The sequence below is a fragment of the Chironomus tepperi genome, unplaced genomic scaffold, assembly GCF_022539635.2.
Source record: "Chironomus tepperi strain 1889 unplaced genomic scaffold, CSIRO-AGI_Ctep_v1 contig_85, whole genome shotgun sequence".
Taxonomy (NCBI): Eukaryota; Metazoa; Arthropoda; class Insecta; order Diptera; family Chironomidae; genus Chironomus; species Chironomus tepperi.
The window spans coordinates 10,204,783-10,221,372 of record NW_027226207.1 but is presented as its reverse complement, the minus strand read 5'-3'; the positions used below and the strand labels follow the sequence as shown (position 1 = coordinate 10,221,372).

Sequence of the window (16,590 nt, the reverse complement as noted above, 5' to 3'; positions counted from 1 at the left end):
GACGGTAAAAAGGCATTGCCTGTGAACAGGCATCTTGAAAAATAAAAGGATGTCCACTACTGATGTCTAGGTCTAGGATTGAGTGAGGTGGTTTAGTGACCTGACCCTCAATAGTTAAACTTTGATTAGCCCTGTGACGGATATTTCCTGTAGCTCTGGATCTCAATGATCTACTTACTTCTTATTTCCTTGGCTAGAGTGCATGGGGACCCATTGGCGCGTTTAAAGAACGTCTGTAGACAGCTCTATCTTTCGATAACTTCTGCCAATTCGAGATCTAATGTAATTTCAATGATCTAAATAGTTAAAGCTGTCTTATTCTTAATCGTAATTTTAATTGCCAGGAAGTGTCTAAGCGGATGTACATTAATTTTTCGATAATCCTAAGCCTTAAAGAAATAAATCATAATAAACAATTTATCATGTCCAAAAACCGGTAAGTACAATTCATAATTACACAATTTATTGATATAAATTCACATGATGTCACTATCAAACGATTTCCTGAAAAAAAAGACCTTATCTACAATCAAATCAATATTTACGATACAAAAGTCACATGCAATAAGTTTCGTTTGATTAACAAAAGCTATTTCCATTCATTTCCTGGAAATGGTCGGATAATGTACATTAACTGATATCAATTTCACTGTGAATTGCATAACGGCAGTTAATATTTATAACATTTGATGTATTTTGCACTTGTGTTACATGATTTGTAGTAATTGAGATATAGGCAGGAATATTGGGTAAAATCTAGATGAGAGGTGGGCAGCCTATAAGTGGAAATGCCATGAATCGTACGTCGTGTGCTGTTTTGATCGAAGCTTATCATCAAGGTGTGCCGCGGAAAATAAAAGGTTGCTTACCACTGGTCTAGATGGTTCTTTTAACCATATTTAGCAATCCGTAGAGAGCAATTGGGAAAAACCCCGCAGAACGTCGTATTAAGTGTCATCGGCTAGAGGTCAACAGGTCATCAGTGGCTGTAGATGTAAAAATACGAATCTGCGTCTTAGTAGTGACTTATTGCTTGCTAATCCCAATACCGAGTTAATTGAGACATAACATCACATTTTTCGAATGAAATAGTCAATCATATGCATACACGGAATTCCAATGCGCCTTGTGAACCCCCCAACAACAGCATCATCAACTCATTCATCGCACTATGCCTAAACACAGAACGAAAAAAAAAGAGTGCTTGCTCGCTGACATGATAACATTGAAAGGCAAAAGCACGTTAAAGGCACACAAAACAAAAATGAAGTTTGCCAAGTCCTCTTCACAATTAAATAGAAATTTATATGTACCAAATTACCTCATGCTGTGCTCGCAATAATTTACCAACTTCTTCCACCACCAACTTAAATATTCTCTCTTTGTACTGTAGAGCAGTGTTATGAAGAGCGTAAAGTGTAGAAGATAGAAAAAAAAAATTGTTATTTATTTGTGCCATCTTCTTTCATGTCTTTTCACGTTTCTGCTTTTTCTTGCGCTCATATTTGGGTGTCTTGGGGTCGTTTGGATGATATGGAGCGTTAGTATCTCTGAACAAACATATTCAACACTCATAAGCTATTGAAAAATGTCAAATAAACCTAAATACATGCTTTAAGTATGACCAAATTCAGAATGCATCCACAAAACCAGTATAAAGTCCTGTCTGCATCCAAAAACCGTCACAGATTTCTGAATGTACTTCTTAATTAGCAACTAATCCTGCATAAACCTTTAAATCGTTAGATAACCCTGTAATTGCCCCTAAACCAATAAATAACCCCATAAGTCCCCCTAAACTATCACAAACTTCAGCATACATCTCCACAAACACTTCAAAGTCCTGCCTGAATCCAAAACCGTCACAAAGTTCTGAATGTACTTCTCAATCGATACCTAACCCTGCTTGAACCTTTTAATCGTCGTAAACCCCAACAAATGGCCCTAAACTGTCACATAACCCTACAAGTGCCTTAAAGCATCGCTAAACCCAGCAAGTGGCTCTAAACCATCACATAACCCCATAAGTACCCCTAAACCACTACATAGTCCTACTTGCAACCGATTAACTGTCATATAGCTCTGTATGTACTCCTAAATCGATACTTAACCCTGCTTATATCTTTATATAGTCACAAAACCCAACACATGGTCCTAAATCATCACATAGTCCCACAAGTGCCCCTAAATCATTACATAGTTCTGTTTGCATTCGAGTAACCGTCACAAAGCTCTGTTTATACCCCAACACCACTCCATAGCCCTGCATGCCCTTCTTAATTGGCACATAACCTTGTTTAAATCATTTATCCAACACATATCCTGCCTGCACCGCCAAAAACCGTCACATGACCTCCAAAACAACCCCGTTCACAAAAAAACAAGCGAAAAATAGGAGGTAAGGAACACATGGATGAAATGTTTAACGAAAAATAAAAATAGGAACGGAAACGATGAACTATTTTCTTTTCTTCTCATTTCCCATTTGTCACATACGTCAAAAGTTCACCACCAAACATAATCGCGAAAAATACATTGAAACAAACAAAAAGTTTGAAATGAATCATCCTTCCTGTTCTTGTAGATTTTTGCACATGCTGTTGTTACTCTTCTTAATGTTTAACGTGTGACTTTCAACAAATTTTTTGAAGGTTGAAATAATTCTTTAAAAATATATATTCTTTAAATTTGTTCTAGATATATTGTCATTTAATTCTGTAATGTGTGCATGATTTCCAGATTTACGGAAAAATCTGTGACTCTACATTATAACAATATTTCTGATAACAGGCATGGATATAACAAAATATACAATTTTGGGTGGTATTTTGTTAAATGACTAACTGCATACATGCACAATTACGAGTTTGTATCAATAGAATGCTGTTGGACAAATGACTTGATTGTGTATAAAAGGAGGAACATTTTTGCTAAATTTTTCATTAACTATTGGACATATCAGGAGTTAAATTGTGTAAAATATTGAAAATTGTGAGTAATTTTTTTATTTGTTCTTTTTTTGTGAAAAAGTGCAACAGTATGAAGCAACAATGGTGGGCAACCAGTGTGTCTCACCCAATTTTTTGAAAGTTCCATGAACCGTATGCCATGTGTGGTTTCGGTCGAGCCTTGCGATCATGGTGTGTCGCAAAACTAAAATGTTGCCCTCGCTAGTGTGCCGTGGAACACAAGTTGCCCACCACTGGTCTACTTGAATAAAACAGCTTGAATTAGACAAGAATTAGATCTAAATTTTAAAAAATAATTAAATTAAATACTCGAATCAAGTAAGATAATGGCAAATTAATGTCCAGCTGATGACTAGTTCTTAAGTATTTTTAAACTTGTCCATTCGGGATAGTTAAGTCCAAAGCTCGAAATCAACTTGAATTTTACTTAAATGACACAAGGTTCAATTTAGAAGCCATAAGAAGTTCAATATTCATATGAGTTTTGTATGGAATTTATATGGACTCCCCCTCCTACTTTGTGTATCTCGAAAACAGCTTTTCTATACAAAATTTGGATCTACTTTCAGTTCTGATTATTACTATAATAATAAGGGTGGCTATTACGTGATGATTTTAAAGGGAAGGTTGGGTAGGTTTGCGGATTGTTTAAAAAAAAGTCTAATTTTATCGTTACGTAATAAGTGAACGACCCCAAAAACCTGCAAAAATCATAAAGCATGCAATTTACTAAAGTCAAATTCATTTTTTTACAGAAAAAGTTCATCAAAAATGGATCAACCAGCAAAAGATAATCGTTCAGATCAATTGAATCCAAATAATCCAAAGCATCAAGGTGGAACAACAGCATATACAGGTGCAAAAGACAAGCCAACAATGGACAATAAATCTGTTGTTGGAAATCCAAACAATCCAAAGTTTGAAAAGGGACGTCAAAATTAGATTCCGTTGATTTGTGGATGAAATTTTGAATAAATGTGATTTTTAAATTTTTTGAAAATTTAATTTTATTGATCATTTTTAATTCGCGGCACACTTTAGTAGTTAGCCTCGACTACTACTGTACATGGCCAACGATTCGTGGTATTTTTTCGCAGCACATATGTTGCTCATCACTGGTCTACACATATCATCAAAATAGCACAAATCGGTTAGTCGATCAAATTATGTTGTGACTTTATGTTGGACCCGGCCAGTGTCCGATTTTAGATCGATTAGCCGGCTTATGCTATTAGGGTTAATACATCATGATAAGTAATTTTGCAATGACATCGTTATGATGTGTCGCTCTAAAATATGTATATAGCTATATAAAATTTCAGTTCCTATTTATTTATATTGCTGTAATGTCATGAGTATTATGCAAATCCATGTCATATCGACAGAACTCTATATAATGATTAAAAAACAGTTTCCGGTGGAATCAAACCCACTGACTCACAAATGAGTGATGCAGAAATCCACCCTGTTTCTACCCACTCAACCAGAGAGCCCTTAATATCACACTGGATATGTCAATATGCATGGCTCGGTCCCTCAGATTCCACTCAGCTCAGACACCATTTTAACAAAGCGAATACAGAATTGATGGAATTTTTCCTTTTTTATCGGGATTCATTAAATGTTGTTTATTTTTGAATATATGCAGTGATTCCCAGGCATCTAAATAATTTTCTGAGTCAACAGCTGTTAAAAGTTTAATTTCTTGGACTGAATGCTTCTGGACACGCTTATGAATTGACACTGGTGATTTGTCATTGTTTTTCTTATTGTGTTCCTTCTCGCGTTCCTTTAATGAGCGCTTTGTTTGTCCGATATAAACACTTGGACAATCACGACATCTTATCATGTAAATGCCTGATTTATTCAAATCGCTTCTCTTATCTAAATATGATCTTAAGATATCCAAAATGTTGTTAGGATAAGAAAATATTAATTTAATATTTTGTTTCTGTAAAATTGCCTTAATTTGATTTGTTAATGGTGGATAGTAAGGAACTGAAATTGTTTTATGTCCACTTAGGTCTGGTCCATTTGTATTAGTTCCATCAATTGTCTTATTTTCTAAAATATCTTTACATAAACTTTTACTATATCCATTATATTGAGCAATATCTATGATCTTAATCAACTCATATTGATAATCTGATACTGTCATCGGAATTGATATTAGTCTTTCAATTAAGGAAGTCAGCCAAAATTGCTTTACTTCGTTGCTATGAAATGAATCATTTGTGACGTATCGGACATTATCTGATGACTTCCTGTTGATAGAAAATTTAAAACTTTTCTGTTCTTTCCTCACTAAAATGTTTAAAAATGGAATTGAAGCTTCATGTTCCTTAGTAATTTTGACATTTTTCAAGTCTTTATGCTTATTAGATTTAACAACAGCAAAAACTTTATCAACACATCGATACCAAATTCTTGGAAACCATTCTAATTTCTCGTTTTTAACCTCAAAATTATCCATGTAGATTTCCTTAATCAATGTAGAAAGCTTACTTCCAATTGCTATTCCTTCTGTTTGTTCATATATTTCATTACGGAATATTAAATAATTTTGATTTAAACTTAATTTAAATAAATCTATAAGATAATGTCTATTGCTCTTAGTTTTATGTTGATCCAAAAAAGATGTAATTTCATCCTCAATTTCATGTTTATGAATGCTTAGAAATACAGGACTAAAGTCAATTGTCACCATAACTTCATCATTATCAATATGATTTTTCATCATTTTTCCAGCAAATTCTTGTGAATTTTTTACCGACTTTTCATTTTTAATATTAAACTCTTTCAATAAAAAGTCATCAATTTTTGAAGTTGTTACTTTCTCTCGACAGCAACTAATTGTCATTGTGTAGGAATCATCATGAAGTTTAGGAATGCCGTAAACTTCGGGAAGCACAGGATTGCTTTCAATTAGACATTCTGTATTGATATTTGAGTTTTTTAGATATTTTGAATTCAAAAAATTTAGTCTATTTTGGATATAATTTTGTGATTTATTAACTGGACTTCCATCTTTCCATCTACCGTCTATACGAACGGTTTTGAATGGTGATTTGTTTAAAATTTCTATAATTTTTTGATCATATTCATTCTTATTTATGATGACTATTTTATTTTCTCCATCAGGTTTTATATAATTTACTTCCGTTCCTTTAACAATCAGCTCATCCAAAATCTTCTCATCATTATTATTTGCCAATGGTATTTTAAAATTTTCTAATGCTTTTTTAATTTCATGTCTAATAATAACTTTATCGTCATGATTAATATTAAGTTCCTTCATTCCCGATTCAATGCTCACAACTATTTCATCTAAAGGTAGTTTTGAAGGAACTGGTCTGTAATGAGGTCCTTTGTTTAAGTAGTTTAATTGTTCATTTGTGAATTTTACATTCGAAAAGTTGTAAACAATCTTTATATCTTTTAATTTTCTGTTCCTGTGCATTTGATTCTTGTTCTTCTTCTTATTTGATGAATGTTTAAAGTTCATTTTTGAATGATTTTTGTTAGATTGACGTGACTTTTGACTTTCATTTGATAATTCACGATAGTAATTAAATAAGTTTGAATTAATTTCTTTTAAACATTTAATATGCAAATCTAACTTAAAACCGGATGCATTAAAATTTGTTTTCTTTGACGCCTTTAGGTGATTTTCAATTAAATTGATGTTTTCAATTGTTTTATTACATTCTTCTTTTAATTCTTCTACTTTTTTCCAATCATTTATAGATGAGCTTTTATTATTGTATTGCGATAGATTTAATCTATAGTTTTTAAACATTTTTAACGTCACTTATTAAAGTTAATGAATATAATTCTTAATTTTGTTTGATAAAATGTAAACACAACATTCACTGGTGATGTATATTGAGACTCTGAATGTTACACACAGGCCGCAATAACATTGATAATCAAATAATCGGCATTTGTGTGCACACAATACTTTTAAACTTATTGCTGTAAACATCACACATTTATAGTTTAATTATTGTTGAAAACATTGCGAATTTTTAATGAAATATGTTTTGGGTGACAACACAATTCTCGCAAAATATCGGGACATATTCTATTGTACCAAAACCTTCAAAAGGAAAATGTTCAAAATTTATCTCTAATTATATTCAAAATATCGAAATTTGTATGGAGTTGTTGAATTATTTTGAAAAATTTGGAAATGTTGTGGCATTGTCGGGACGCAGCAGCAAGGAAGAAAAAGACAGCAGCGTACCAGCAAAAATACAGCAAATGGCCACCCTGATTCTTGTTGAATTCTAATAATTAACCAAGTGATTTTTTAGAATTCTTGGAATTTTAGCCTTTCAGCAGTTTAGTAACGTAATTTAAGAATCCAATGAATGATGTAATTAACTTAATTTTGCTAATTTTACTAGAAAATTATTGAATGTTCTGATAATCTAGTGACTAATTGGGACGAAAACTGACATGATTGCTGATTCTTAAAGATAATGATTGTTTGGCGATGTACGTTAGACCACAACAGACATAAAGTTTATGGTAGGATCAGAAATTATCAGCTTATTGTCTTTTGACTGCAAAGGGAATCTGTGAATCGCGTTTTCACTGCATATGATTCGAGAAAGGACAGGTAAAATAGTTTCTCTTGCCAAGTCTCGAACCCATGAACACTTGGTCGGCATCATAATGATTAGCTACTGAAGTACGACCACTGAGCCAGCTCGACTCACGAAAATTGATCTAAAGAGTTTTTAATTGTATCCAAGTCAAATAAATGCTTATTACATTGTAAAAATAATGAATAATTTTGATAAAATTCACAAATTTACTCAATTTTAAACTAAAGTTCTGAATGTAGATCAAAATTCTGAATGTTTTTCAAGAATATTGCAAATAAGTCAAGACTATTCAATTCAATCGATTTGAAAAATAATAATTTTATTAATTCTGATTTATATTGATGTGATACAATTTTTCATAAGTTTATGTTTTTTTTGGAATGGCTTTACATAATTATCCATGACAGTTTTAAAGTTTTTCGAATTAAGGAATAAGTTGATATAATTTTCATCATTTAAATTTTGTATATCTGAATAATTATTATATATAATAACACCTAAACATTTCAAACTTTTACATGATGTTAATGTTCTATATTCCTTCGGTTCAAGATCAAAATTAAGTTTCATTTCACTAATAATGCTTATTGTTTTAGCAATGTACAATCCTCTAATTGGAAGGAATTTTTCACTATTTGTTTGATATATTTCACGCTGTTTTGATGTATTATTTGTAAACATATCGTCATACAACAATCCATCAATGCCGTAAATCGTTCGCAAAGCCATGTTTTGAATGCATTGGAGGTTCTCTAAATATTGAGGATTTTGTGGAAAACCCCAAATTGTAACATGTTTTTTTAAATGATGCTCAATACGGTCAACATAAATTTGCTCTTTTTCATCTTCAGTTAAAGATTTTCCTTGCGTTTTTAGATATCCCACAACAGATGCTATTTTCATTGCAATGAAATTAATATGTTCTTTCCAACTTTTATTATCATCGATAATTAAATCCAAATATTTTATAGTGTTAGATTTTTTAATTTCTATAATTTCTCCTTCGGTGTTTTCAATCTCTATCATATCTACATCTGTTATTTTCTTCTTTGTTGTACCAAATAATATAAAGTTAGTTTCTTCTATGTTTAGCTTTATATCTGTCATGCTTAGAAATTTTAAGATTATTTTCATATCATATTTGATGTTTTCAATTAATCTATCCAAATTGACATTGCTGTGCATTAAAATGTAATTTTTGCCATAGAGGAATAAAGTTCCTTTTAATTTCTCGTCGAATCCTCCAATATTTTTGGATAATAATTGTTTAAATAAATTTTTAATATTTTGAAGATTAAAATTATTTTTAATATTGAGAGATATTAAGCAAATTTTATTATTTTTTATATCTAAATGTTCTTGGACTGTTTGCCATAATTCACATGCTGCTATTTCCTTATTATATTTTTTTGTTGATGCTCCATTATTATTATTCAATTTTTTAAAGTATTTGTTAAATATTTGATTAAGATAGTTAAGAACAATCGTTCTGCATGATAAGGATGTATCTTTAAAACTTCCAAATATTTCGTCTCGCTTCTTTGCCATTTCTTCATCTGGATCATAATTTTTTTGTTTTTTTAAGTGTAGAATTGATTTAATAAATTGTTCGTCGCTGTTGTCAATGCCATTTGATTGTTTCTGATGGTTATTGTTATCCTTTATAGTTATTTTGTTGCAACTATTTGATTTAACATTTGAAATGAATGATATGACCATATTATGATCGCTATGTTGAGGAACATTAACAGTATAATTTCTAACATTACATTTATTCTTAAAATTAAGAATTAAGTGATCAATAATTGTACCACTTACATTTCTCGTGACTGCATTGTTCATAATGTGGAAGTTATAGCATGTTAAAAGTAGTTTGTATTTATTTAATTTTTCAGAATCGTCATTTTTGTTTAAATTAATATCTCCAACTATTATCATATGATTTTGACTCTTCTCCATTTCTTCATTAATATCCTTCATGAATGGTTTATAGGATACTAATTTTGGCTGTCTATAATAGCATAAAATTGTCGTTTTTTTGCTATTTAAAACTATTTTAATTTTTTCATATGAACTTGATTTGATTGTAATTTTATCAATTTTAATATGATTATGAATATACACAAGCAGTCCACCACCAGAATTTTTAGAGTTTCTCCAGCAAAAATGTGGTTTATAATTTTCAATATTGTAATCTCTTTTTCCAAGAAGCTTTGTTTCTCCCAAAACTATTATGTCAAACTTGATTTCCAAATTATTTAGCATTTCTTTTATACTGTTGAATTCATTGACTTGATTGATTCCTTGAACATTAAGTTGTAATATTGATAAGCCATTAGTGTTAATATTTTTTCTGGTTTCCTAAAAATCATCTAAAGTTAAGACTTTAGAATTAAAAACTCCAGGTTTAGTAATTTCATCATCATCTTTTGAGTTTAAAGGCTTGATCGTGGCCTTTAAACTATTTTCTCCAGAAATAATATTTTTGTCTGAATCTAAATTAATGAGTTAAATTTAATTTAAAAACATTATAAAATTGAATAAAATAAATACTTTTAGATTGTTATAACTAATTCAAACTTAATAGGTTCTTATTTATTAGAATATTTTAATATTTACATAAATTAAGTAATTTTGAAATTTTTTAAATCATTTTATATCAGAACCGCCTAGTTCAGATGATATCTGGTGTGAAGGATCTCTGGATCTAATTTCCAATTATTCTAAAAACTTGACATTGCGAACAAATGTCAAAAATTGTCAAAAGAATCTTAAAAATTACAAACTCAAAAAAATCTAAATTTTTTTAAATTTTTTTTCGAATTTCTAATTTAAATATGAATTTTACGACAGTATTTGACTCTTGACTGACAATCATTAATTCAGCAACAGAACGATTTATTCGCAAACAATCAACATGGGAAATTCCATTTTCGATAAAGATGATTCACAAGTTATTTTTAGAATAATTTTGCAAATCAAATTTCTTTAACTCTGCAACCAATTGAGAAGATATGCTGTGCTGGCTGTGGTACTGTCGAATTAAATTTTATTAACTTTTTAATCACTTTTAACTTTCCAAATTTCTCTCATTCAAATTTATAAATCCAAAATTCACAATTATCACGACCAATATACAGCAGCATAATTGAATCTATTAATTTCTTAAAAATAAAATAAGTATAAAATAATTATTTAAATTTAAAATCAATTGGGGATCATTCATCAGTATTTTTCTTAACAATTCTTGAAATTTTGACTAGATTTATTTTATATTTAATTTTGATATTTAAATTGAATTGTTTAATTAAAATTTAAAAGAATAAAACAATTTTTAAGAATTATTTTTATTGTTACATAATTTTTGCACAATCCCCAAATGATGAAAGCTGCAAAAAATAACACGCAATTAGATTATTGCAAAAATAAAGTAAATTAAAAAAAAATGTAAATTTTGTCTTAAAAATAATTAAATTAATTATATTAAATTATGCACTATGACAAATTATTAATACCTAACCATTATTTGCTAATTATTGAAATAATTAAAAGTAATTGTAATGCATATAAATTACTTTCTACTTAAAATTTAACTAATTTGTTAATTAAATTAATGAAATTTTGTAAACTTACCGAATTCTTCCAAAATTTCGTTCTTTTCTTCATTTTTGTTTGGTATTTTTTCTTTATTCACTGCAGTTTTATGACTTTTCTGATTGAAATTTTTTCTCATTTGAATGTCTCACAGCTTAGCATTCTGCATATATAGCGGATACTTATGTATTGGTCGGAATAATACACGTAAAGTAAAACTGTATAAATATTAAAGTATTTCCTTTGTATTTCCGATTATCAAGTTTGTTTTGATTAAATTCATTAAAAATTTTAGACTGTATGGATGTCATAGCCAGTCTACGTCATGTTATTGGGTTTTTAAATTTTTATCCACATACCAAACATGTTTCTGTCTCTTTCTTATGCTACGCGTTTGCCATTATCACATTTAAAAGTCTAACGTCATCAACATGCTTTCCCATCTTTTTCACAGTTCCTCTTTTTCACTAACAACTTATCAGCTTGCATTTGTAGATGAAAAATAATGGTGTCGGTGTGCTACCGTCATCACGTAATCATAATTCATCATCTTTTTTTCTCTCCTTTAGCATCTTGTAGAACATTTTATGTGAGGATTTATTTTTTTCTCTTCTGATTCCTTTAGTTTCTTTATTCTTATCCTTGTCTTGTATGCTGATCAAAATTTTACAAAAATTTTCATACGATTCAAACATGCAGCTGTGAAATGCATGATAATGTTCCTTAGCGCACTTTTCGATCATGAATATTTGGATGACTGTTGTCATTCACATGGCTGTCTTTGTTGTCCAGAGAGGGTTTTAGGGAGTCATAACCCAACCATAATTCACTTTTTGAACCAAATACTTTATAAATTAGCGTTCCTTGAGAAATTTACGCTTTCCAACCAAATAATTATCAGAATATTCCTTTTTGGCTATACCTTCGTAGCCGATTAAGTATGTGAAGCTCCTTCATGACTCTTACAAGCTGGAGATTAAGACTTGACTTAATTAAATTCAATATTATACTAATTTTCATCATTTTTTTGTTGAATTTTGAAACAAAGAAGACAAAAAGTCCATCCTAGTGACTGAATGATACAGGTTTTGTGCCAATTTTAAGCTATTTGAATGCCATGACATTTCATGCTACTTCAAATATGCCACAACTATGGCCAAATCGACATAAATTCCGTTAATGACCAGTAAACTATTTTTCACAAAATTACAGCAACTTCATGTCCAGATTTGATTCTTGGGTAAAGTCTCTTATGCTTAAACAACCTTCTAAGTAGGGCTGGGCAAGTATTCGAATACGATTTTGCCCAACTCTACATCTAAGTCCTCAAACATTCATTCCAAGTAATTCAAATCACGCTACATCAAACTCAACCACAATCTCACCAAATCTATGCTCCCTTAACTCCTGTTTCTGTTACCAAAATCCATAAACAGTTCCACACACGTCTTAAGTTTATATTTATTTAAAAGAAATGGTTTTGCATTATGGATAGATATTATGCAACATTGTAACAATATCAGCATGCAAACATTCCTTTACAGCTTCCGTTTTCATTTTTTTATAGATAATATTAAAAATATTTACGTGAATCGATGAAAAGTAAAATGAGAAAGATATGCAGAATGGCTATAAAAATTTCATATTTGAAAATTTATTTTGATCAATTTTTTGAATCTAGAATTTTATTATTAAGGATGTTGGGATGCTGGGTTGGGTTCAAATGCTATTTTTTGAAATATTTGTGAGAATTAGCTGATTTAATGAACATTTTTTAGATTCGCACCGTTTTTACGGCCAAACCCTTGACTTGACCTACACGCTGGAGCTTGATTTCTCTAATATGTGACAGTTGAAGCTTGTCTGCTCTGGAGCTTGATCCTTAAAAATATGACAGCCGAAGCTTAGCCTACCCGATGGAGCTTGATCCCTCAAATATGTGACAGTTGAAGCTTGTCTGCTCTGGAGCTTGATCCTTAAAAATATGACAGCCGAAGCTTAGCCTACCTGATGGAGCTTGATCCCTCAAATATGTGACAGTTGAAGCTTGTCTGCTCTGGAGCTTGATCCTTAAAAATATGACAGCCGAAGCTTAGACTACCTGAAGGAGCTTGATCCCTCAAACATATGCCAAGTGAAGCTTGTCCTACCTTAGAGACTTTTTACGATACGATGTGAATATATCCACATTGGATGTCTACCCAATATACTAAAATTTTTATTTATTATTTTAAACCTTAAATTCACATCCAAATATGACCTTTTAATGCACTTTTTGTTCCCATTCAACGTTAATTCCTATTTGCATTTTGTGTGTTTTAAATGACAGTGATTAAATTTCGGTCAGCAATTTAGAATATTGCATTTTCAGAGCAGCACAAAAAATCTACCGAAAAATTGATTTTATAATTCACAAAAAAAAATTTTCAAAACTTTTACCACATAGGCTGCCCACTCATCCCGCATAGCTACTCAAAAAATCAATTTAGTGATTTTATCAAATTATTGCATTAGAGTTGATACTTATTTCATAGCATCAATGTTGTGATAATAATATAAAAAAAAAAAAAAGTTTTATGAACCAGACACATTTGCATTAAATTGAATGCTTATAATTCCAATACAAAGGCACAATATATTCATTGGTATGGACATAATAGAGAGGTAGACGAGAGGAAACCATAATCATGTATGCATTACTGTATTATCAATTTTAAAATAGCTTATTGGAATTTTTTTTTGCAATTTCCAGCTAGCTTTCGCGAGTTGATTTTGATGCGCAATTTTATGCTTAGCAACAGAAACTATAAATAGAACTTTCAAGATCATTGGAGCGATTTCAGGAATTATTTCATTTGAAATAAATATTTATTCTATTCCCGAGCGACATGCAATTGTCATGGCGTCTTCCTCTTGTAGTCTTCTTTGCACAGTTTAGTTTCGAATATAGCAGGTTGTAATCTTTTACTCTGTTTTTGACTCTCCTGGCTAGGAATTAAGAAATTCTTTTAATATGTTCTTTAAAGTAGTTATCCTGGCACAGCTTCAGTCGCCAGCGGTGTTCATAGTGAAAACAGGAAGCACCACGGTTAGGTGAAACACTTGACAACAGCCACCGAGTCAGATCAACAGCCTCCCCTACTCCCCAGTGTTTTAATGATGATCATCACTATCATGACTCATGATACGTACAGCTCGGGATCCATAAATTGCAATGCAATTACATCAGCACTCAATAATATACAATTGAGTGCAAAAGTCATCGATGCGCTGTTTTTATGACGATTTGTAATGAGTAAGAACTTTATTGACCTTCGGACACAAGTAAATTTTGTTAACAGCTGTTGATGACGCTGTGAAACTTCTTTAATGACATTTATATCTAGATGGGTAATTTTTAGATTTTGTAGCAGCCTCAATTCAGTGTAATAATACTTCAAAATACTCCTTTATTCCCAGCAACCTTAACAGGCAAAGGACATGCTTTATGACTCTGAGAGACTACTGCGATACTTCTATCTGGAGCTCTATCCTCTATTAAGACAATTGTCATTCCTCAATACATTACGATATACAATCATACGATACTGATTCATGATCTCTGCGTTACTGCGACGTAGAGTTGGGCAAATATTTGAATATATTCGATTACGATTTTGCCCAACGCTATTGCCACCGAGTATTTTAGTATAAACTAGATTATTACTTATTAAGTATATTGTTGAGTCATTCAGTTATTCAGTGACTTAGGCAGACACTTTTTGAGGTAAGAATCCTCAAATGTATCAAAATAATCTAGTCCTCTTTCTGAACCACCATCCTTCAAGCCCATAAACCTATGTCCAATATCATCCTAACGAAACATAAAATCCCATCTAGATTCTCAAATTTTTCTAGCATTTTCCACGTCATATTTTATTTCCATTCTCCTCGCTTATTATGAAAATGAAAAGAAACTCCTAGAAAGACAATATCAATTTGTGATGAATTTATAGCTGTTTGAATTCATATTTTCCATGTGTCATTTTTAGCGTTTTTTACTTCTTCTTCTTCTTCTTTCCTAGCTTCCAATCGTACCGTATTTTTTTTGTTGTAAAAGTGATAAAAAAGAACAATAAAATATGCTACGATTTATGATTTGTTATATTCGAGTGACTTGTTTGTGACTCTTTTGATAACAATTTTGGCATCAGCGACGAGATGAAGAAGAAAAATGGTAAGAAAAAGTTGAATTTTCATTATGTTAAAGATGGTTGGGGTATTGGAAGGCAGAGGTGGATGTAGAGTAAGTTTTGGTTAATATGCAGATAGATTATTGAGACGATTCTGTAAGCAAGTGCTAGGGAAGTTGTCTGGAAATTGATCAAAATCTCCTCTGGGGTATGGATTCGAATCTCAAAACATAATCAATGCCTTAAGTGAATATTTTGATCTTGACAGAAAATAATTCCCAGCAACGGATCTCGAGTGGGACTCGAACCCACGTCCTAAGATTTCCAGTCGCATGCTCCTACCACTGAGCTATCAACTATATGGCAAAATTCCATATATAAATTACACATTTTCTGTGTAACTCCAGTTCCAACACCTTTACTACCTAAAATCCCAATTATATGTCGTGGCTAGTCCATTACACCAATCCGACTGAATTGCAGAATTAGCCCTACTTATAAGAATAACTGCGGATGCTCCATTGGTAAAAGTATTTAAATCCAACTTCTTAGATGACAAGAGATAGGCCAAAGAACTCATGGAAGGAAGCTATCGATAGAGATAGTGTCACACTTGGAATTGGTAATTAAAAAGCGGTAGCCAGCGATAGAGTCAGCTTCAGGAACCGACTGAGGATCACACTTGATCTGTACGGCCAGCAAAGTAAATAAGTAATTATAAGAATTACACAGAACAACCTCATTGCAAGTCATTTGCTACAGCAACTCTGGCAGTTATCATTACATACCAAACTCCACAAAAAAAAAAGAACTTCATAAAACTCGCGATGGAAACGAATCCAATTTTCCTGCACTCTTTCTTTAGATAAAAATATATAGAATCCACGTGAACGTTCTCTTACCTTATCTATAATATTATTTCCATGACACTTTAATATTCTTCATTTTCCTTTTTTTTATATTATTGAAATTCAGTCGCATCTATGATTTTTTTTTTCTCATATTTTATTTTATTTCTATTTTTGGCATAAAATTTATGATATTCTGATACCTGTCATGTTTACTTTTTATTACTGTGAGTGTATCTTGATTTAAGAGTAAATTCAGCTAGTTATTGAGATGTAGAATTATGTAATTTAATAGAAAATTGTGAAGGATGTGCTTTAACAGCTCAGGAATTGTCTGTCTTGATGATGATTGGTTCCTATTGATCCACTGTGAATCGTTGGGTGTTAATAAAGC

At 31.2% G+C, this 16,590-nt stretch overlaps 2 protein-coding genes across 2 annotated transcripts; both read right to left on the bottom strand.

The window, feature by feature from the left end:
• Positions 1-4,533: 4,533 nt before the first annotated feature.
• On the bottom strand, positions 4,534-6,768 carry LOC139086564 (uncharacterized protein PF3D7_1120600-like). Its single transcript, XM_070635047.1, has one exon. The coding sequence runs from the start codon at positions 6,766-6,768 to the stop codon at positions 4,534-4,536; it is 2,235 nt and encodes a 744-aa protein (XP_070491148.1).
• A 1,111-nt stretch (positions 6,769-7,879) lies between these two features.
• On the bottom strand, positions 7,880-11,336 carry LOC139086219 (uncharacterized). Its single transcript, XM_070634596.1, has 2 exons — positions 11,216-11,336; positions 7,880-10,077 (listed from the first exon to the last, which is right to left on the bottom strand). The coding sequence occupies exon 2, from the start codon at positions 9,845-9,847 to the stop codon at positions 7,916-7,918; it is 1,932 nt and encodes a 643-aa protein (XP_070490697.1). The 5' UTR covers positions 9,848-10,077; positions 11,216-11,336; the 3' UTR covers positions 7,880-7,915.
• Between the last annotated feature and the right edge of the window lie 5,254 nt (positions 11,337-16,590).